At 46.6% G+C, this 23,422-nt stretch overlaps 1 protein-coding gene across 5 annotated transcripts in view; it reads left to right on the top strand.

Annotated features, from left to right (window-relative positions):
* The first annotated feature begins 195 nt into the window (after nucleotides 1–195).
* Nucleotides 196–23,422, top strand: part of lpin1 (lipin 1) — a 50,653-nt gene continuing 27,426 nt past the window's right edge. For 4 of the 5 annotated variants that reach the window (XM_036962471.1, XM_036962469.1, XM_036962467.1 and 1 more), the window contains exons 1-3: nucleotides 196–428; nucleotides 15,608–15,808; nucleotides 17,291–17,386. In XM_036962471.1, coding sequence (XP_036818366.1) covers nucleotides 369–428; nucleotides 15,608–15,808; nucleotides 17,291–17,386 — 357 coding nt within the window. In that variant the 5' untranslated portion in view covers nucleotides 196–368. Of the gene's footprint in view, nucleotides 429–10,026; nucleotides 10,221–15,607; nucleotides 15,809–17,290; nucleotides 17,387–23,422 lie in introns of those variants that run through there. The other variant, XM_036962468.1, reaches the window with a different exon arrangement.

Below are 23,422 nucleotides of genomic sequence, written 5' to 3'. Positions count from 1 at the left end.
ACGCTCGGTAAAATTAAACATCCACAGAAACACTATATAGACAGTTTGACCGGTGAGCACACACAGTATAACAGTCTTACAGAGAATCGCAAAGATCACTACTTGGTTTTAACGTCTGAACACATACGTCGGACTACCGGGTTTCTTACACCTGAATACACACACGTCCGTCGGATCACCAAGTGTCTAACACACACATGTCGGTTGGATCACCAGGTTTCTAACACACACACACACATGTCGGTTGGATCACCAGGTTTCTAACACACACACACACACACATGTCGGTTGGATCACCAGGTTTCTAACACACACACACAAGTTGAGGATCCTACGCCTGAGTGGGGATCGAGCCCTGCCATGGAACCATGACCCCAGAGGAACATCTGGAAGAATTCTGCAACGACGCCAGTCCCAACTGGTTCTGGGTAGGGTGGCATGTCTGTCGGCCTGTCCGAGAGAGAGGGGGAGATGGAGATGAAAGAGAGAGAGAGAGAGAAGAAAGAGAGAGAAAGATACTGAAAATGTAGGGTGGTAGAAGCTTGTTCCTGTACTTTTGGTGGAGAGTTATCCAGTCTTAATAAGCTAAATGTCATGTCCACACATGGATGGAACAGTGCTCGTTAGTTCTGCTGCTGTTGAGGGAGAGAGGGATGGATATTCCTAGCACGCAATGACTGCGTCCAATGTGTCCCGCTACAAACTCGTTGGATGCATTTGCAGCAGGTTTTGCTTGTGTTTCGGTTATATTTTAGAAATCGAACAGTGAATGATGACTGTATTCATTTTCCATTGAGGGAGAGAGGGAATAAGGGAGGAGAACGCGAGGGATAGAGTGGGTGAGGGAGGAGAGGGAGAGAGAGGAATGAGGGAGGGTATTCCTTTGTCAGAGGAAGGCTCTTAAAAAAAGTGCCAAAGATCCAGCCACCCAAGTCACAGGCTGTTTTCTCTGCTATCGTACGGCAAGCAGTGCTGATGCACCAAATCTGGAACCAACGATCCTGAACAGCTTCTAACCCCAAGCCATAAGACTCCTAAAGAATTAGTCAGGGTAGCTACAGTATTTGGTTAACTATATAACTATCTGCTTTGACCCTTTTGGCACTAACGTTTTTGACTCATCACACACGCTGCTGCTATTGTTTCTGATCTGTCACTTTATTCCTAGTTATATGTACATATCTACCTCAATGACCTCGTACCCCTGCACATGGACTCAGTACTAGTACCCCATGTATATAGCCAAGTTATCATTACTCATTGTGTATTTATTATAACTTTTATAATAACGGGTTATTACTTTTCCACTATTTCTCTATTTTCTTTCTCTCTGCATTGTTGGGAAGGGCCCGTAAATAAGCATTTCACCGTTAGCCCGCACCTGTTGTTTACGAAGGATGTGACAAATACAATTTGATTTAGGGGGGGCTGTGGGAACGTCTCAGATTGCGCTGTGCACTCAAAAGGCTTCCTTGGACAGACTGCCCCCCCCCCCCCTCCCCCTCCCACACACACACACACACACACACACACACACACACTGGTGGACATTAACAGTGCACACTCTTCAGAAACTCTCTGTAAAGTGTAATAACATGGTCATGTGTACTGTACAGCTGTAGCACTCGCAATCTTGAGTTTAACCTGAAAGGCTGTACAGAGGTAGGATCTTTGAGGTAGTTTGCTACAACAGGCTTCTTCTTCTTCTTTTTGTAGGGGTTGATACATTTTTTGTTTAGGGGAAATCAAGTCTGACATTTGAAAGTGAAAATGACAAACTTTAGAATACTTTTTAAACCTTGAATACACTACAAGTTTGCATTTCTAAGAGTGATCCAATGAAGATCCTACATCACGTACAGAGACAGTAAAATGCTGCATTCCATTAGCTGTGATGAACACATTGTTTATGGTGTGGAATTGTACTTCTCTGACCACGTACAGTAGAGGCAATGGAGCTGGATTTGATCTTTTTTTACTAATGGTTTCATAATCATGAAAGGTTTTTAATAAATTAAATACATCAGGAAAGGAACAGCAGGATAATGGTTATGGGTAGTCATTGTGGTAGTACAGTAATTGTCGCTGCAGATCACATCTAGCTCCTTTATGCATTTCCCTGAAAGGTCAACATGATCATGTAATGGCCCTCAATGATTCTACCCTAATGCATATTAAATAGTATTCTTTTATTGTACTGGTGGTACTGAAAGTGTGACTGAATGGCTTTGAACCTAGGTTGTCTGTGTGCCACAAGACTGCAGAAGCCCGCTGAGCTAAAATCTAGGCATAAACTATGGGGGCTAAAGCCCATCTGAGACCTGATTCACACAGTTTATATTATATTTTCGCAATGGCCTGTCCCGTATGGTTCCAGCAACTATGATGGATGCGTAACCAGTCCAGTTCAGATCAGATTGGCTCAGTTTGGCCCCTATAGTGTGAATCAGGCTTCTGAGTACTCAGGTTTCCGGCAAGGTGACTCATGATGTGAGCTTGGTTCACCCAACCACCTCTGTTACAAAGACACCTGTTCTTTCTATGTGGGTTTAAATCTCCCTACATGGCTGCAAGGTAGATGGTCCGGGCTTGGATATTATTTAAGGTCATTGCCTAGACAGCACATCCTGTTATGTCATGTTAACAACAGGGAAACCCACTATTGACCCCAATGTAATACCCTACAGCCACGCAAAGAAATCAATACCATATGGATCTACTATATGGACTATATATGGAGGTCACTGAACATCGGCTTTATCAGCCCCAGCCTGTGTTATCTGTTTCAGGACACTGCCTGTTCTTTCAGAAGAACACACACATCACAGCTGACACTGTATTTAGTGGGAGAGATAACGAACAGGTCAAAGTGATAGGGACTCATGTAGGTAAAGGCTACTTTATGAGAAATTCTCTTAAAGGTGAATATCCCCAATAGCATTATATCACAGGATTAGTGGGGTGTATTTGTGTGTGTGCGTTCGGAGTGTGTGCGTACGTGTGTCAGTCACATTGCAACAGTGGGATATTTATTGAGGACTCCCAGGATCGGAACAGCCTGTGCCGGCCCTTTCATCAACAATGGCAGTATAGTAGTAAACAATGGAATCTCCCACCACTCAGGAATGTCTCATGGCTCGTAAATACCCCACACAGGGGCAGGTTGAGAGTTCACTCATTATGCGCGCCTCAGCAGCTCTCTGATTGGCCCACAAAACCCATCCCAGGCGACTCCCCCATCTCCATGACAACAGTGTGAATGCATTCTTGACCCAGAGTTCCTGGAAGAGATTAGGCTGCAACCCTCTCTCTCTCTTCCCACCTCTCTCTCCCTCTCTTCCCCCTCTCTCTCCCTCTCTTCCCCCCTCTCTCTCTCTCCCCATCTCTCTCCCTCTCTTCCCCCCTCTCTCCCTCTCTTCCCCCTCTCTCTCTCCCTCTCTTCCCCCCCTCTCTCTCTCTCTCTTCCCCCTTCTCTCTCTCCCTCTCTTCCCCCCTCTCTCTCTCCCTCTCTTCCCCCCTCTCTCTCTCTCTCTCCCCCTCTCTCTCTCCTCTCTTCCCCCTCTCTCTCTCCCTCTCTCCCCCCCTCTCTCTTCTTCCTCTCACATGGCGGCTGACTGAGGAAGGAAATTGACAGCTTCAGGCGAGGAAAGTTTAAACACACATACTGTGCTGGGTCAACAATCACAACAACAACAGTCAAATGGTTAGGTTGGTTTGTAAATAGCTCTTAACACAATTGTATAAGCCATATTTGAAAACATTGTCATGTGAAGTACAGCTCTATTTTGTGTGGAAAAGCTGTTTGAACTCTCAAAAGCTCTTTCTAGTGGTCAATTAGTTGGATGCATTAGTTGAATGTTAAAAGCACAACTAAGAGTCTCTCAGTCACAGCTGCTCTCCCTATTTGACCCTAAAGCCCCTTACCTGACCCCTATCTATCCTATACCTCCCTCAGGAGTCATATACTCATTTTGGGGAGGCCCGGGGACATTAGATTCTCCTCCCTCTTGGCTATCACACAATGACCGACCATTCTAACAGTTCCTAGAAACACTGCACATGTGTTTTCTGTTCCAACTCATGTCCCGCAGGGCTCTTTTGTTGCCAGATAAATGACTGTTGGCTGTTTCGTAATAAATGGCTGTTTCGTAATCGGGAGACAGGGGCTGCATACACACACACATGCAAGCACGTGCACACACACAGCCCACCCCTGAGTTATCCTTTACATTGGGCCCCAATTCCTGCAGAAACTGCTACTACTTCTGTGAGTATTTCCCTTAAGTATTTTTTTTTTTACCTTAAGGAATAGTTTTCCCTTAGCTATGGGAATTGTTTACGGGTGTTGCATAGACCTGATTCACTGACTGAATTTCTAATCAAAGAGAGCACATTTATTTGGGGAGGTCGAAATGTAGAAATTCTACATTCAAGACAGGAGAAACAAATTGACACGGAAAATAATAAAACGTGTTTCTTTTAGTTTCTTTTTTTGTTTCTATTACTTTCTAGCATGTCAAGCTAATTTACAGTGGAGGTAGCTAGCGCTACAGGCTCTCACAGTCTCACGTCAGAATTAGACGTTCACCCATGTTTTCCAGACGTCAAATTTCAAAGTGTTTTAAGGTTAAGTTAAGGCATTAAAATGATCGGACCCTTTTTTTGAATTTGGCCTAAAATGGCATACCCAGATCTAACTGCCTGAAGCTCAGGCCCTGTAGCAAGGATTTGCATATTCTTGATACTATTTGAAAGGAAACACTTGTGGATATGTGAAAGGAATGTTGGAGAATATAACACATTAGATCTGGTTGAAGATAATACAAAGAAAAAAAAATACCATTTTTTTTTGTATCATCCTCTTTGAAATGCAAGAGAAAGGTCATAATGAATTATTCTAGCACAGGCGCAATTTAGACTTTGGCCACTAGATGGCAGCACAGTATGTGCAAAGTTTTAGAGTGATCCAGTGAAGCATTGCATATCTATTCAAAATGTTGTATCAAGACTGCCCAAATATGCCTAATTAGTTTATTCATAGATTTTCAAGTGCATAACTGTGCACTCTCCTCAAAAAATAGCATGGTATTATTTCACTCTAATAGCTGCTGTAAATTGGACGGTGCAGTTAGATTAACAAGAATTTAAGCTTTCTGCCCGTATGAAATATGTCTGTCCTGGGATTTTTTTAAATTTCTTGCAACCTCATGCTAATCACATTAGTCTACGTTAGCTCAACCGTACCGTGGACGGGACACCGATCCTGAAGAAGATTTATTTGAACTATGAACTTTTTAGGTTAGGGTTAAGTTCAGCAATTAACTCAGGATTCTTAAGTTAGGAACCAACATACACAGGCAGTTAGGAAAGCTAAGGCTAGCTTTTTCAAGCAAACTCCAAAAGGTTCTGGGACACTGTAAAGTCCATGGAGAATAAGAGTACCTCCTCCCAGCTGCCCACTGCACTGAGGCTAGGAAACACTATCACCACCGATAAATCCACTATAATTGAGAATTTCAATAAGCATTTTTCTACGGCTGGCCATGCTTTCCACCTGGCTACACCTACCCCGGTCAACAGCCCCGCACCCCTCACAACCCAAGCCTCCCCCATTTCTCCTTCACCCAAATCTGATGATCTGATGATCTGAAAGCTGCAAAATCTGGACCCCTACAAATCAGCCGGGCTAGACAATTTAAAATTATCTGCCGAAATTGTTGCAACCTCTATTACTATCCTGTTCAACCTCTCTTTTGTATCATCTGAGATTTCCAAAGATTGGAAAGCAGCCGTGGTCATCCCCCTCTTCAAAAGGGGGGACCCTCTAGACCCAAACTGCTACGGACTTATAACTATCCTACCCTGCCCTTCTAAGGTCTTCGAAAGCCAAGATAACAAACAGATTACCGACCATTTAGAATCCCACCGTACCTTCTCCGCTATGAAATCTGGTTTCCGAGCTGGTCATGGGTGCACCTCAGCCCCGCTCAAGGTCCTAAACGATATCATAACTGCCATCGATAAGAGACAATATTGTGCAGCCGTATTCATCAACCTGGCCAAGGCTTTCGACTCTGTCAATCACCATATTCTTATCGGCAGACTCAACAGCCTTGGTTTCTCTCCATCGATTGCCTCGCCTGGTTCACCAACTTCTTCTCTGATATAGTTCAGTGTGTCAAATCGGAGGGCCTGTTGTGTCTGACCTCTGGCAGTCTCTATGGGGGTACCACAGGGTTCAATTCTCGGGCCGACTCTCTTCTCTGTATACATCAATGATGTCGCCCTTGCTGCTGGTGATTCTCTGATCCACCTCTACGCAGACGACACCATTCTGTATACTTCTGTCCCTTCTTTGGATACTGTCTTAACTAACCTCCAGACGAGCTTCAATGCAATAAAACTCTCCTTCCGTGGCCTCCAACTGCTCTTAAATGCAAGTAAAACTAAATGCATGCTCTTCAACCGATCGCTGCCCGCACCTGCCCGCCCATCCAGCATCACTACTCTGGACGGTTCTGACTTGGAATATGTGGACAAATACAAACCCTAGGTGTCTGGTTAGACTGTAAACTCTCCTTCCAAACTCACATTAAACATCTCCAATTCAAAATTAAATCTAGAATTGGCTTCCTATTTCGCAGGAAAGCATCCTTCACTCATGCTGCCAAACATACCCTCGTAAAACGTACTATCCTACCGATCCTTGACTTTGGCAATGTAATTTACAAAATAGCCTCCAACACTCTACTCAACAAATTGGATGCAGTCTATCACAGTGCCATCCGTTTTGTCACCAAAGCCCCATATACTACCCACCACTGCGATCTGTATGCCCTCGTTGGCTGACCCTCGCTTCATATTCATCGCCAAACCCACTGCCTCCAGGTCATCGTGGTCTTTGCTAGGTAAAGCCCCGCCTTATCTCAGCTCACTGGTCACCGTAGCAGCACCCACCCGTAGCACGCGCTCCTGCAGGTATATCTCACTGGTCACCCCGAAAGCCAATTCCTCCTTAGGCCACCTCTCCTTCCAGTTCTCTGCTGCCAATGACTGGAATGAACTGCAAAAATCACTGAAGCTGGAGACACATATCTCCCTCACTAGCTTTAAGCACCAGCAGTCAGAGTAGCTCACAGATCACTGCACCTGTACATAGCCCATCTGTAAATAGCCCATCCAACTACCTCATCCCCATACTGTATTTATTTATCTTGCTCCTTTGCACCCCAGTCCTCTACTTGCACATTCATCTTCTGGACATCTACCATTCCAGTGTTTAATTGGTATATTGTAATTACTTCGCCACCATGGCCTATTTATTGCCTTACCTCCCTTATCTTACCTCATTTGCACACCATGTATATATACTTTTTTTTCTACTGTATTATTGACTGTATGTTTGTTTATTCCATTTGTAACTCTGTGTTGTTGTATGTGTCGAACTGCTTTGCTTTGTCTTGGCCAGGTCGCAGTTGTAAATGAGAACTTGTTCTCAACTAGCCTCCCTGGTTAAATAAAGGTGAAATAAAATAAATACAAATTAAAAAGTTTAGGCATTAACTCCGATGGTTAAGGTAAGGGTAATGGCTTGGGATAGGCTTAAATCTAAAATATTAAAAACAACTTTCTATCGCTGAATTTGAATATGCAACCTTTGTGATCAGAGGCAGAAGCTTATGCCCATTCCCCATCCACAATGCTCTAGCAAAACCGAAACCTACTTGAAGGCAACAGCGCTCACTGATGCCCCTAGTGGCCGGTTTCCATGTCATTTCCCAACTGTCCTCAGACATGGATGGATGTCGAAAGCTGACTTGTAATCACTGGTGGCATGCCTGAGCTAGCTAGCCAGCAGCTTTCTAGGTATGGGTTGTGCACCTTCCATTGTTTAGCTAAGTAGCTAGCTAGCTAGTGGATGTTTTCCTTTTGAAACAGGTCAGAGGAAAGCAACATTCACCTCCACAAATGTTATTTACATTGATATCCATACTAAATGAAGCACTTGAGGGACCTCATGGACACCCTTAACTTTTTCACTTAATGTCAGGGGGAAATTCACCTTAAAATGTTTTGTGCGACTGACTTAAAGCTAAGGAAACTTCAAGGGAAAGATGAGAGGGAAATTAACTTAAGATGCTTTATGTAACCGGGCCCAGAGCCTTATTCCCCCTCTGGCAGCCCAGCACTCACAATGCCCAGGGTTACTCAGGTGGAGGGAAGACGTGCTCTCATGTCATAATGAGTGGAATTCTGGCGTGTTCTTGGAATTCTGAGCAACAACAACGTAGCTTGCTGTGTTTGGACAGGATGAGGACTTGATACTCCGAGTGCATAAATCAATCTGTGTCTGAAATCAAGGTGGGGCACGCCAAGAGTACGCCAAAGAGTATGCATACCAATGTTAATGTTTTTAGAAAGACAAATTACTTCAATTTTGTTGTTGGCTGGATTTGTATACTGAGAGAGGAATAATTGCTATGGGAACAAAAAGGTGCTGCTATTCTAACATACAATATTTCCTATGTACAGTATACATACTCACTCACTCTTTCTCGTGTGTCTGTGTGTGTTTGCGCGTGTGCAGGGGTGTGTGTGAATTCCAGGGTGTGTTATGTGTGTTTTTTTTTAGGTACACTCAAGCATGTCCCTGTGCCGGTACTTGCAATTTTAGTCACCAGAGTTTCCCTGAGGACTCACACAAGTTATGGCTGTATCTACTAAATCACATTGCTCATTGAAACAAGCTTCAGGGCTCTTCCACCCTCATCGTCTTTTTAGTCACTTCTTACTCTCGCTCTGCCGCCCCGTAGAGCCCATAGACACCTGCAACAAACCAGGCCCTGCCCTGATTACAGGCACTGTAGAAGAAAGGAAAAGAGGCACGGTCACTGGCTTGAAGTACTGTCATTACAGCTACTGTAAATATGCCACTTGGCCTGCCCTACCCAGTCCTAGTTCCCATTGTAAGCACTTTTTTGCTATGTATTGCATTTCTGGGAATTCTCACCTATAGGCCTGTTGGATTCTATAGAAAATTGTTTATTGCGTAGTTGGTGACAGGTCAATGGATGCATTGCCAGGCATCAAGGTTTGGGGAGTAAATGAATACCACAAAAAACTGTATCTGTGATCAGTTACGTTACTAGCAGAAATATTGTAAACGAATAACAGATACTTTTGAAATGACTAGAGGATTACTTCTTGGATTACTTTTAAATTCAGAAAGGATGTTTGCAAAAAACACATTATGACACCTTTCTGTTTTCTCAATGACATTCAATTCAGCGTTGAAAATCGGCGCAGGTTTAAGTTTGTTCCACCTGAGCGAGTCTGACCACAAGTCAGAGACCACTATGATGACACACCAAATATGTTTGATGGCGAAAGTAATCAGAAAGGCGTGATGGGGAAAGTAATCAAAAAGTAGCGGACAGTAAATAGATTACGTTACTGCATTTGGCTGATCCAGAAATTATGTTATTGATTTACAATTTTGGACAGGTAACTGTAACAGATTACATTTAGAAAGTAACCTACCCAACCCTACCAGGCATGCAGCCATATATACAGGCTGGCTTCTGTCGCAGGTTCTATCATTTCATTGCTGACAAGACATAGTACGTAAGCAAAGAAGCTTTGCTATTGGATGAAGGAGTCACCTCACCAACAGCTGTCTTCTCCATAACCCTGGTGATATTTACACTTATATGAATATCTTCCTACTTCTGTGGAGGACATTACAAAATGACTTTTAGTCTGCCAACCGGACTACACCCCCCTCGCCCCCACCTCGCTTTTAACGTTCTGAAAATATGTCAATTCACCTCTTCAACTGAAGAAATTATAGCCTATATGGGTTAGCCTACTGATCTGAGATTTAACAACGACACTGTCCAATACACGTGTTACTCTGTAGCTAGTGGGCCAGTACTGTTATGTGTGGGCTGCGGGGTTCTACCATTGGTTCCCATGGAGGGTTTTACGCCGTGCTACGTCACCAGCCGAGTATAGGGAGGGTTGTTTTTCTCTCCAGTGACAAGAGGAGTATCTGCACCGCGCTTTAGCACACCGCCAAGCGGAAGATCAAATGACGGAAAGGTTCCGTTCGCTATTACAATGTAATAGTTGAATTGGAATAAGAAACGCAGATTTACCGACACAGCGGAAGACATTTGAATGGCTAAAATACTCTGAACCGACAATTCGTCGTCAATAATGTACGTATGAATGCGATTGTGAATCTTAGGCTATTTATCCATATGATATTCTTAGATAGCAGATAGCTGCACCCAGATCATCTCTGCATGTGTTATTATTAGCCTCGTTTCCTTTTTTAAAAATATGAATCAATTGCCAGGCGTTATGGCAAGGACCGCTTCATATAACCTACAGACTACACTTATGTTCATAATTGCGTTGATGCAATGGTGATTGAAATAGGCTATGGTCATAAACAACGGCTCATTTTCCCAAAGTTGTTATTTACGCATTCTAAACTGGGCGGAATGTGAAGGATTCTGTGTCCGCGGTGTTTTATATAAACAGCTGTTTGTGTTAGGTCATGCTTGTCGCCTGCTGCAGTAGCTGTGTTATGCATTAGCATATCTCGCAATTAACCTAGAATATATTTGTAAACATATTTTAAATACGGTCAGTTGATGAGGACCAGTGTTGGACAAAAATGGGCCACCTGAATATGTTCTCTACCCAGTTCATGGCCATTTTATTTGGAAACCTTGACTGCCAGACTGCTTTGGATGGGAAGTCACATGACTTCTACTCAGTGGGGAAGGGAAGTGGGATACCTAGTCAGTTGTACAACTGAATGCATTCAACTGAAATGCGTCTTCCACCTTTAACCCAGCCCCTCTGAATCAGAGAGGTGCGGGGGGGGGGGGGGGGGGGGGGGGGGGGCTGCCTTAATCGAAATCCAAGTCTTCGGCTCCTGGGGAACAGTGGGTTAACTGCCTTGTTCATGGGCAGAACGACAGATGTTTACCTTGTCAGTTCGGGGATTCGATCCAGCAGCCATTCGGTTACTGGCCCAACACTCTAACCACTAGGAGTAAAGTACTTAAAGGAAAAATAATTTTTGCATTATCATGATGATGTGGCAATTTGCTTCTTTAAAATCTAATATCTAGAAAACTTGACAGGAAAACATTTTGGGACTGTATCAACAGTGGACTAATGAACAAAAATAGTTTTCCTTAAATTAAAAATAGGCCTACTTTAAAGTACTACTTATCTATATATATTTTTTATATCTGTACTTTATATTTTTGACAGCTTTTTCTTTTGCTTCACTACATTCCTAAAGAAAATACTGTACTTTTTACTCCATACATTTTCCCTGACACCCAAAAGTATTCATTACATTTTTAATGCTTAGCAGGACAGGAAATTTGTCAAATTCTGTGAATTAAAAAAACAAGAACAAACATTGTCTGGTTTGCTTAATATAAGGAATTTTAAATAATGTATACATTTACTTTTGATACTTAAGTATATTTAAAACCAAATACTTTTAGACTTTTACTCAAGTGGTATTTTTACTGGGTGACTTTCACTTTTACTTGAGTCATTTTCTATTAAGACATTTTTTTACTTTTACTCAAGTCAATGTCTATTGAGTACTTTTCCCACCACTGTATATAAATAAGATCCTCCACCCTCATGATTTGCATAAGCTTTGAGTTGATCCTATGTGCTTGTACTTCTACCCAGAACTAACATTGTATTGTGAGTAGAGGTCGACCGATTATGATTTTTCAACGCCGATACCGATACCAATTATTGGAGGACCAAAAAAAGACAATAACGATTAATCGGCCAATTTTTTAAATTTATTTGTAATAATGACAATTACAACAATACTGAATGAACACTTATTTTAACTTAATATGATACATCAATAAAATCAATTTAGCCTCAAATAAATAATGAAACATGTTCAATTTGGTTTAAATAATGCAAAAACAAAGTGTTGGAGAAGAAAGTAAAAGTGCCATATGTGCCATGTAAAAAAGCTAACGTTTAAGTTCCTTGCTCAGAACATGAGAACATATGAATGCTGGTGGTTCCTTTTAACATGAGTCTTCAATATTCCCAGTTAAGAAGTTTTAGGTTGTAGTTATTATAGGAATTATAGGACTATTTCTCTCTATACCATTATTTCATTAACCTTTAACTATTGGATGTTCTTATAGGCACTTTAGTATTGCCAGTGTAACAGTATAGCTTTCGTCCCTCTCCTCGCCCCTACCTGGGCTCGAACCAGGAACACATCGACAACAGACACCCTCGAAGCAGCGTTACCCATGCAGAGCAAGGGGAACAACCACTCCAAGTCTCAGAGCGAGTGACGTTTGAAACTCTATTAGCGTGCACGCCGCTAACTAGCTAGCCATTTCACATCGGTTACACCAGCCTCATCTCAGGAGTTGATAGGCTTGAAGTCATAAACAGCGCAATGCTTAATGCACAACGAAGAGCTGCTGGCAAAACGCACTAAATTGCTGTTTGAAGGAATGCTTACGAGCCTGCTGCTGCCTACCACCGCTCAGTCAGACTGCTCTATCAAATCATAGACCGTTCTGTATTTTATCTAAGGGGTGGCATCCATTAGTCTAAATATTCCTGTTACATTGCACAACCTTCAATGTTATGTCATAATTACGTACAATTCTGGCAAATTAGGCGGCCCAAACTGTTGCATATACACTGACTCTGCGTGCAATGAACGCAAGAGAAGTGACACAATTTCACCTGGTTAATATTACCTGCTAACCTGGATTTCTTTTGCTAAATATGCAGGTTTAAAAATATATACTTCTGTGTATTGATTTTAAGAGAGGCATTGATGTTCATGGTTAGGTACACATTGGAGCAACGATACGCAACGCATCGATTATATGCAACGCAGGACACTCTAGATAAGCTAGTAATATCATCAACCATGTGTAGTTAACTAGTGATTATGATTGATTGATTGTTTTTTATAAGATAAGTTTAATGCCAGCTAGCAACTTACCTTGGCTTACTGCATTTGCATAACAGGCAGTCTCCCCGTGGAGTGCAATGAGAGGCAGGTGATTAGAGCATTGGACTAGTTAACTGTAAGGCTGCAAGATTGAATCCCCCGAGCTGACAAAGTGAAAATCTGTCGTTCTGCCCCTGAACAAGGCAGTTAACCCACCGTTCTTAGACCGTCATTGAAAATAAGAATGTGTTCTTAACTGAATTGCCTAGTTAAAAAGGTCAAATAAAGGTGTAAAAAAATAAATAAAATCGGCCAAATTGGTGTCCAAAAATACAGATTTCCGATTGTTATGCAAACTTGAAATCGGCCCTAATTAACCGGCCATTCCAATTAATCGGTCGACCTCTAACTGTGAGTGTAATTTATTCTACTGTGGGATATACCCTGGGCCAATACTATGTGTCTTTTGATTGGTTGGAAACCAGGAAGCAGGTTCATGTCCTTGAGGGGGAAGTGGAGGAAACGCTTGAGCTGAATGAGTTCCCCTGTTAACACATGGTCTGTTTTTGTGTTAGTGGGGATGGCAGAACGTGTGAGGAGTGGGGGTTAGGTAATCATGTAATTGTCCTGAAATGCCACTGATACTGGGTTTAGGGCGGCAGGTAGTCTAGCGTTTAGAGTTTTGGGTCAGTAATCGAAAGGTTGCTAGTTTGAATACCCGAGCCTACAAGGTGAAAAATGTGCCTTTGTGCCCTGACCCTGTAAAACAACACATTTCACTGCCCCTATCTGGTGTATGTGACAATAAAAACATCATTTTAGGGGGAGTCTTGTCAGTTGTCACACTGAGGGAGAGAGACATGTGAGGAGAGAGAGACTTTATGCTTCCATTGTTTGAGTACTGTTTAAGGTATCTTAGTCAAGGATTTACTGTTTGATCGAGTGCAAAGATGAGATCTGTTAGTTTCAGAAGCTAATACAAAAACGTTTTCAGAAAATGACAACAATGTGAAAAACAGGATTCATAGATTCAAGCAGCTATACTTTACCTATCTGTTCTCCAACGTCTAACTTTGCCTGTTCTATTCGTCCTTGAACATAGACTATCAGGTGCCCAGGCATAAAGTAAACACTTAGTAGGTCTGTCTCTCTGTGGTTGATGATGTCTGTAGAGTCTATTAGATAGATAGCCCTCTCTGAGAGCCTGGTAATTGAGAGGTGTTGCGAAATAATGATCATCGGTCAGGAGAACTGACAGGATATTAAGCCATCTGTCCAGAAGGCACGTGTGTGCGCGCGTGCTAGACTCCACTCAGCAGAAACTGAGTCGGGATACAATTTGTACTTTGTTACACATTTGTTGTGCTTAAGATCCCGGAGTGCATCTTTAACTCTTGACTTCCACATAAACCATGCACACATGTCAAAGGGAGATTTGCACCCAAATAATTTTAGTTGTGTGGTCAAGACTACAGAACATGTTGTCTCTGTCTTTTGCCCTGTTAGCGAAGCGTCTTTTGTCTATCCTACATGAATAATTAGGTCTGAATCCTAACTTCGTTCACATTGGGCCTCCGGTGAAACGGTTTCCTCTCCCTCCCCAGGGCCCTGTTGGTAATTAGAAGACATTAGTGTTGCTGCCCGCCTGTGACTGAGACACTGGCATGCTGATTAATCCCCTTTCAGATGCCAGTGCAGCAGAGGGCACTGTGCCCCAAGTGCATGTGTGTGTCAGTGTGTGTCAGTGGGTGTCAGTGTGTGTCAGTGCGTGTCAGTGTGTGTCAGTGCGTGTCAGTGTGTGTCTGTGTGTGTCTGTGTGTGTCTGTGTGTGTCAGTGTGTGTCAGTGCGTGTCAGTGCGTGTCAGTGCGTGTCAGTGTGTGTCAGTGCGTGTCAGTGTGTGTCAGTGTGTGTCAGTGTGTGTCTGTGCGTGTCAGTGCGTGTCAGTGCGTGTCAGTGCGTGTCAGTGCGTGTCAGTGCGTGTCAGTGCGTGTCAGTGCGTGTCTGTGCGTGTCTGTGTGTGTCAGTGTGTGTCTGTGCGTGTCAGTGTGTGTCAGTGCGTGTCAGTGCGTGTCAGTGTGTGTCAGTGCGTGTCAGTGTGTGTCAGTGTGTGTCTGTGTGTGATATGCAGAGTGTAGGCACGTGTTTCAATGAGAACGTCAGTGTGTTTATTTGGAGGGGAGGAGATAGGATCTCAAGCACCTTTCAGCCATACAGCCTCGGTTTAGTCAGAGTTGTCTGCTGAATATAGCTTTCCATTACAATGCAACTCCAGCTCCATTCTGCTGCTTCTTCTGCACAGGGCCGTGGGACTCGGCAGAGGGCTTTTGAGGCACGGTTGGTTGCTTTTCAGCATTACTGTGATAAATGCATCAGTAAAAAGCCTTATAATGACCTGATGTGAGGGGAATGAGGACGGTGGGTCAGAGTGGAATGTGAATCACAGTCAGAGAGTCGAGGAAACATAATCCAGCCATATTTCCCAAGGCATTCACGTCACTCTGGTATATCATGATATTACTCGACAGGATCATCAAGAATCAGCGTCAGGCAGTTTGGGAAATGAGAGATTTGATGTATTTCTCTCTTCCTCTCTCCCCCTCCACCCTCTCACCCTCCCTCAGTCTCAGACCATGAACTACGTGGGCCAGTTGGCGGGCCAGGTGTTTGTGCAGGTGAAGGAGCTGTACCGGGGCCTGAACCCGGCCACTCTTTCAGGCTGCATTGATGTCATCGTGGTGCGTCAGCCCGATGGCACCCTGCAGTGCTCGCCCTTCCACGTCCGCTTCGGCAAGATGGGCGTGCTGCGCTCCCGTGAGAAAGTGGTGAGAGGACAAGGGAATGGGGAGGGGGGGGGGGATCTGGGTAAAGGGGCACTGGGGCAGAGGACATACGGTAATAGAGAGTGATGGGTGTTAACAGTACTGGCAAGAGGGAGGGAGAGAGGGGGGGGAGGGGTCCTCCTGGCTCAGTTTGAAATGGAAGTTACCAGAGAAATAGAAGGATGAGAGAAAGATAGAAAACAGATCAATAAAAAAAAATGTAAAAGAAGGAGAGTTGGACGGGAGAGATGGTTGGAGAGATGGTTGGAGAGATGGTTGGAGAGATGGTTAGAGAGATGGTTAGAGAGATGGTTGGAGAGATGGTTGGAGAGATGGTTGGAGAGATGGTTAGAGAGATGGTTGGAGAGATGGTTGGAGAGATGGTTGGAGAGATGGTTGGAGAGATGGTTGGAGAGATGGTTGGAGAGATGGTTAGAGAGATGGTTGGAGAGATGGTTGGAGAGATGGTTGGAGAGATGGTTGGAGAGATGGTTGGAGAGATGGTTGGAGATGGTTAGAGAGATGGTTGGAGAGATGGTTGGAGAGATGGTTGGAGATGGTTGGAGAGATGGTTGGAGATGGTTAGAGAGATGGTTGGAGAGATGGTTGGAGAGATGGTTGGAGATGGTTGGAGAGATGGTTGGAGAGATGGTTGGAGATGGTTGGAGAGATGGTTGGAGAGATGGTTGGAGAGATGGTTAGAGAGATGGTTGGAGAGATGGTTGGAGAGATGGTTGGAGAGATGGTTGGAGAGATGGTTGGAGAGATGGTTGGAGAGATGGTTGGAGAGATGGTTGGAGATGGTTGGAGAGATGGTTGGAGAGATGGTTGGAGAGATGGTTGGAGAGATGGTTGGAGAGATGGTTGGAGATGGTTGGAGAGATGGTTGGAGAGATGGTTGGAGAGATGGTTGGAGAGATGGTTGGAGAGATGGTTGGAGATGGTTAGAGAGATGGTTGGAGAGATGGTTGGAGAGATGGTTGGAGAGATGGTTGGAGAGATGGTTGGAGATGGTTGGAGAGATGGTTGGAGAGATGGTTAGAGAGATGGTTGGAGAGATGGTTGGAGATGGTTAGAGAGATGGTTGGAGAGATGGTTGGAGAGGCAGATAAATGCCGGGAAACAGAGAACGTTTTTTAGATGGCGATGGGGAAGTGGAGATGGGGAAGTATGAATACAGAGAGACATGAAATGTAGAGCGGAGGAAAGGAAGTGATTGAGGGTAGAGCGGAGGAAAGGAAGTGATTGAGGGTAGAGCGGAGGAAAGGAAGTGATTGAGGGTAGAGCGGAGGAAAGGAAGTGATTGAGGGTAGAGCGGAGGAAAGGAAGTGATTGAGGGTAGAGCGGAGGAAAGGAAGTGATTGAGGGTAGAGCGGAGGAAAGGAAGTGATTGAGGGTAGAGCGGAGGAAAGGAAGTGATTGAGAGAGAGAGCGATAGAGTGGGATAGAGAGCTATAGTGATGGCTGGTTTCCTCTGTGTATCAGGTGGACATAGAGATCAATGGAGAGCCTGTGAGTCTACAAATGAAGCTGGGGGAGAACGGAGAAGCCTTCTTCGTCAAGGAGACGGAGAACACACTGGTACGTACCGTGTGACACACACACACACACACACACATAACCATGGCTAGAAACAGCACCCATATTGTTCACAGGACAACATATGCTGAATGTCACTCAGCACAAGAGAGAGTGAAAGAGAGTTGAAAGAGAGAGGAGAAGAAGTAGCCAAGTGAATTGATGTAACATGTGATCGCACTTCTTAACTCTCTGGCGTTGTGTTTTTAAAGAAAGGACTGTACAGCCAGCGGTCCCAGTTGATTGGTGTTTATTCTGATGAAAGACACAAGGAAACACATTAGAGGTGCAGGACAACAGTATGCTGAAGGCTGTAGATTTGTGATTCATTCTTTAGCATGCAAATAATATATATATATATGTGTGTGTGTGCAAGCGGTGGGTCACTTTCTGAAATAGTGCATTCTATTTACATATTTACAATGTGTACAAGTTCACTATTTACATTTCCTATATCTCCCCCTAGCTGCAAGCATAGCCAATCACATAACACCTTATTGACATCTGACTTGAACCAACCAATAGAAATACAGAAATATTGCAGTGGCATGAGGAAACATATCCAACCCTGTTAGACGGACTTGGTGCGTGTTCAGTAATGTGAACGGTGCTTTTTGGAAACAAACCGTGAGGACACATGCTGTAACTGGATCCTAGACAGGACGGGAACAGAATGGACCCCTTACCCCGCCAAGGCCACACACACAGCCCGGCCAAGAACCATGAAGAATCTATGAAAAGGTCACAGGTTCATGCCAAAAAGATTTCAGGCAGAATCTCAGTGATGTGATCTCACACAGTATGAAGTGATACAACAGTCATGCTTGCACACACACACACACACAGACACACACACACATACACACTAAGCCATGCGTACTAAATAGTGTGCCAGTGTGAAATTTGTGGCACCGTCTTATGCAGATACAGACGACAGGAGGAGCAAAATAATCTTTTAATAGATGACATTTACTACGATCCGCAAATTGAAAGTCAATTCGTAACCATTAGTAGGGGGAAATGCCAGACTGACTCGTTTTGTTTGATGTACAGTCTACAGATGTGTGTTCTTATTGTCAATCATTTATTCATCTAGCATGTGGCTCTCAAGAGTAGCTGCTACACCCAGCTCCCAGCCTTTAGTTATAACATCACGCAGGAGAGAGGAGGAGAGGGAAGTGATGAAGGGGTGATACTTAGTCTTTTCTCCAATAAGGGAGTAAAACAGAGCAGTCATAATCTGGGGTTTAGATTCATTGGGCTGTCGTGACGGTCTGAGTCAGACTTCGATCCATACCATGGTCCCATTTCCCTCCACCCCTCTTTCCTGATACAACCTCTCCTCTTTACTTCTGTCTTTTCCTCTCTCCTCGCCTTCTGTCTCCTTCCTTCCACCCCTCTCCTCTCCTTCTGTCTCCTTCCTTCTACCCCTCTCCTCTCCTTCTGTCTTTTCCTCTCTCCTCTCCTTCTGTCTCCTTCCACCCCTCTCCTCACCGTCTGTCTCCTTCCTTCCACCCCTCTCCTCACCTTCTGTCTCCTTCCTTCCACCCCTCTCCTCGCCTTCTGTCTCCTTCCTTCAACCCCTCTCCTTACCGTCTCTCCTTCCTTCCACCCCTCTCCTCACCTTCTGTCTCCTTCCTTCTACCCCTCTCCTCACCTTCTGTCTCCTTCCTTCCACCCCTCTCCTCACCTTCTGTCTCCTTCCTTCTACCCCTCTCCTCACCTTCTGTCTTTTCCTCTCTCCTCTCCTTCTGTCTCCTTCCACCCCTCTCCTCACCTTCTGTCTCCTTCCACCTTCTGTCTCCTTCCTTCCACCCCTCTCCTCACCTTCTGTCTCCTTCCTTCTACCCCTCTCCTCACCTTCTGTCTTTTCCTCTCTCCTCTCCTTCTGTCTCCTTCCACCTCTCTCCTCACCTTCTGTCTCCTTCCACCCCTCTCCTCACCGTCTGTCTCCTTCCTTCCACCCCTCTCCTTACCGTCTGTCTCCTTCCTTCCACCCCTCTCCTCACCTTCTGTCTCCTTCCTTCCACCCCTCTCCTCACCTTCTGTCTCCTTCCTTCTACCCCTCTCCTCACCTTCTGTCTTTTCCTCTCTCCTCTCCTTCTGTCTCCTTCCACCCCTCTCCTCACCTTCTGTCTCCTTCCACCCCTCTCCTCACCGTCTGTCTCCTTCCTTCCACCCCTCTCCTTACCGTCTGTCTCCTTCCTTCCACCCCTCTCCTCACCTTCTGTCTCCTTCCTTCCATCCCTCTCCTTACCGTCTCTCCTTCCTTCCACCCCTCTACTCACCTTCTGTCTCCTTCCTTCCACCCCTCTCCTCACCTTCTGTCTCCTTCCTTCCACCCCTTTCCTCACCGTCTTTCTCCTTCCTTCAACCCCTCTCCTCGCCTTCTGTCTCCTTCCTTCCACCCCTCTCCTCTCCTCCTCTCTCCTTCCTTCCACCCCTCTCCTTATCGTCTGTCTCCTTCCTTCCACCCCTCTCCTCACCTTCTGTCTCCTTCCTTCCACCCCTCTCCTCACCTTCTGTCTCCTTCCTTCCACCCCTTTCCTCGCCGTCTTTCTCCTTCCTTCAACCCCTCTCCTCACCTGCTGTCTCCTTCCTTCCACCCCTCTCCTTACCGTCTGTCTCTTACCAGCCCTCTCCTCACCTTCTGTCTCCTTCCAGCCATCTCCTCACCTTCTGTCTCCTTCCACCCCTCCACTCTTCTCCTCTCTCCTCCTCTCCTCCCTCCTCTCTCCTCTCTCCTCCTCTCTCCTCCTCTCCTCCCTCCTCTCTCCTCCTTCCTCTCTCCTCCCTCCGCTCTCCTCCTCTCTCCTCTTCTCCTCCCTCCTCTATCCTCTCTCCTCTCTCCTCCTCTCTCTTCCTCTCCTCCCTCCTCCTCTCTCCTCTCTCCGCTCTCCTCCTCTCTCCTCCTCTCATCCCTCCTCTCTCCTCTTCTCTCCTCTCTCCTCTCTCCTGTCTTCTCCTTTCTCCTCCTCCCTCCACTCTTCTCCTCTCTCCTCCTCTCCTCCCTACTCTCTCCTCCTCTCTCCTCCTCTCCTCCCTCCTCTCTCCTCTTCTCTCCTCTCTCCTCCTCTCTCCTCTCTTCTCCTCTCTCCTCCTCCCTCCGCTCTTCTCCTCTCTCCTCCTCTCCTCCCTACTCTCTCCTCCTCTCTCCTCCTCTCTCCTCTCTTCTCCACTCTCCTCCCTCCTCCCTCCCTCCACTCTTCTCCTCCTCCCTACTCTCTCCTCCTCTCTCCTCCTCTCCTCCCTCCTCTCTCCTCTTCTCTCCTCTCTCCTCCTCTCTCCTCTCTTCTCCTCTCTCCTCCTCCCTCCGCTCTTCTCCTCTCTCCTCCTCTCCTCCCTACTCTCTCCTCCTCTCTCCTCCTCTCTCCTCTCTTCTCCACTCTCCTCCCTCCTCCCTCCCTCCACTCTTCTCCTCCTCTCCTCTCTCCTACTCTCTCCTCCCCTCCTCCCTCCTCTCTCCTTTCTCCTCCTCTCTCCTCCCTCCTCCCTCCGCTCTTCTCCTCTCTCCTCTCTTCTCTTCTCTTTCTCCCTCCTCCTCACTTCTCCCTCCAGTCTTTTCCTCTCTCCTCTCCTTCTGTCTCCTTCCACCCCTCTCCTCTCCTTCTGTCTCCTTCCTTCTACCCCTCTCCTCATCTTCTGTCTTTTCCTCTCTCCTCTCCTTCTGTCTCCTTCCACCCCTCTCCTCTCCTTCTGTCTCCTTCCTTCCACCCCTCTCCTTACCGTCTGTCTCCTTCCTTTCACCCCTCTCCTCACCTTCTGTCTCCTTCCTTCCACCCCTCTCCTCGCCTTCTGTCTCCTTCCTTCAACCCCTCTCCTTACCGTCTGTCTCCTTCCATCCACCCCTCTCCTCACCTTCTGTCTCCTTCCTTCTACCCCTCTCCTCACCTTCTGTCTTTTCCTCTCTCCTCTCCTTCTGTCTCCTTCCACCCCTCTCCTCACCTTCTGTCTCCTTCCACCCCTCTCCTCACCTTCTGTCTCCTTCCTTCCACCCCTCTCCTTACCGTCTGTCTCCTTCCTTCCACCCCTCTCCTCACCTTCTGTCTCCTTCCTTCCACCCCTCTCCTTACCGTCTGACTCCTTCCTTCCACCCCTCTCCTCACCTTCTGTCTCCTTCCTTCCACCCCTCTCCTCACCTTCTGTCTCCTTCCTTCCACCCCTCTCCTCGCCTTCTTTCTCCTTCCTTCAACCCCTCTCCTCGCCTTCTGTCTCCTTCCTTCCACCCCTCTCCTCGCCTTTTTTCTCCTTCCTTCAACCCCTCTCCTCGCCTTCTGTCTCCTTCCTTCCACCCCTCTCCTTACCCTCTGTCTCTTACCAGCCCTCTCCTCACCCTCTGTCTCCTTCCAGCCATCTCCTCACCTTCTGTCTCCTTCCACCCCTCCACTCTCTCCTCCTCTCCTCCCTCCTCTCTTCACCTCTCTCCTCTCTCCTCCCTCCTCTTTCCTCTCTCCTCTCTCCTCCTCTCTCCTTCTCTCCTCCCTCCTCTCTCCTCCTCTCTCCTCCTTCCTCTCTCCTCCCTCCGCTCTCCTCCTCTCTCCTCCTCTCCTCCCTCCTCTATCCTCTCTCCTCTCTCCTCCTCTCTCTTCCTCTCCTCCCTCCTCCTCTCTCCTCTCTCCGCTCTTCTCCTCTCTCCTCCTCTCTCCTCTCCTCCCTCCTCTCTCCTCTTCTCTCCTCTTCTCTCCTCCTCTCTCCTCTCTTCTCCTTTCTCCTCCTCCCTCCACTCTTCTCCTCTCTCCTCCTCTCCTCCCTACTCTCTCCTCCTCTCTCCTCCTCTCTCCTCCTCTCTCCTCTCTCCTCTTCTCCTCTCTCCTCTCTTCTCCTCTCTCCTCCCTCCTCCCTCCCTCCACTCGTCTCCTCCTCTCCTCTCTCCTCCTCTCTCCTCCCTCCTCTCTCCTTTCTCCTCCTCTCTCCTCCCTCCTCCCTCCGCTCTTCTCCTCTCTCCTCTCTTCTCTTCTCTTTCTCCCTCCTCCTCACTTCTCCCTCCAGTCTTGTCCTCTCTTTTCTCCCCCCTCCTCACTTCTCCCTCGAGTCTTCTCCTCACTTTTCTCTCACTCCTCCCTCCTCTCTTCTCCTCTCTCCTCTCTTCTCCTCTCTCCTCTCTCCTCTCTCATCCTCTCTTCTCCTCTCTCCTCGCGCCTCCCTCCCTCCGCTCTCCTCTTCTGTCCTCTCTCCTCCCTCCTCTTTCCTCCTCTCTCCTCCTCTCCTGCCTCCTCTCTCCTCCCTCCGCTCTTCTCCTCTCTCCTCCATCCTCCCTCCTCTCTCATCCTCTCTCCTCGTCTCTCCTCTCTCCTCTCTCCTCCCTCGGCACTTCTCCTCTCCTCCCTCCTCTCTCCTCCTCTCCTCCCTCCTCCTCCCTCCCCTCTCCTCTCTCCTCCTCTCTCCTCCTCCCTCCTCTCTCCTCCTCTCTTCTCCTCTCCTCTCTCCTCCTCTCTCCTCCTCTCCTCCCGCCTCTCTCCTCCTCCCTCCTCCCTCCTCTCTCCTCCTCTCTCCTCCCTCCTCCCTCCGCTCTTCTCCTCTCTCCTCCTCTCCTCCCTCCTCTATCCTCCTCTCTCCTCACACCTCTCTTCTCCTCTCTCCTCTCTCCGCTCTTCTCCTCTCTAATCCTCTCCCCCCTTCTCTCCTCTCTCCTCCCTCCTCTCTACTCCCTCCTCCCTCCTCTCTCCTCTCCTCCTCTCCTGCCTCATCTCTACTCTTCTCTCCTCCCTCCTCCCTCCTATCTCCTCCCTCCTCTCTCATCCTCTCTCCTCCTCTCTCCTCCTCTCTCCTCCTCTCCTCTTTCTCTCCTCCCTCGGCACTTCTCCTCTCCTCCCTCCTCTCTCCTCCTCTCCTCCCTCCTCCTCCCTCCTCTCTCCTCCTCTCTCCTCCTCTCTCCTCTCTTCTCCTCTCTTCTCCTCTCTCCTCCTCTCTCCTCTCTTCTCCTCTCTTCTCCTCTCTCCTCCCTCCTCTCTACTCCCTCCTCTCTCCTCCTTTCTTCTCCTCTCTCCTCCTCTCCTCCCTCATCTCTACTCCTCTCCTCTCCTCTCTCCTCCTCTCTCC

This window comes from Oncorhynchus mykiss, chromosome 25, assembly GCF_013265735.2.
Source record: "Oncorhynchus mykiss isolate Arlee chromosome 25, USDA_OmykA_1.1, whole genome shotgun sequence".
Taxonomy (NCBI): domain Eukaryota; kingdom Metazoa; phylum Chordata; class Actinopteri; order Salmoniformes; family Salmonidae; genus Oncorhynchus; species Oncorhynchus mykiss.
Note: the sequence above shows the minus strand (reverse complement) of the source record. Positions and strands in the feature narration are given on the sequence as shown.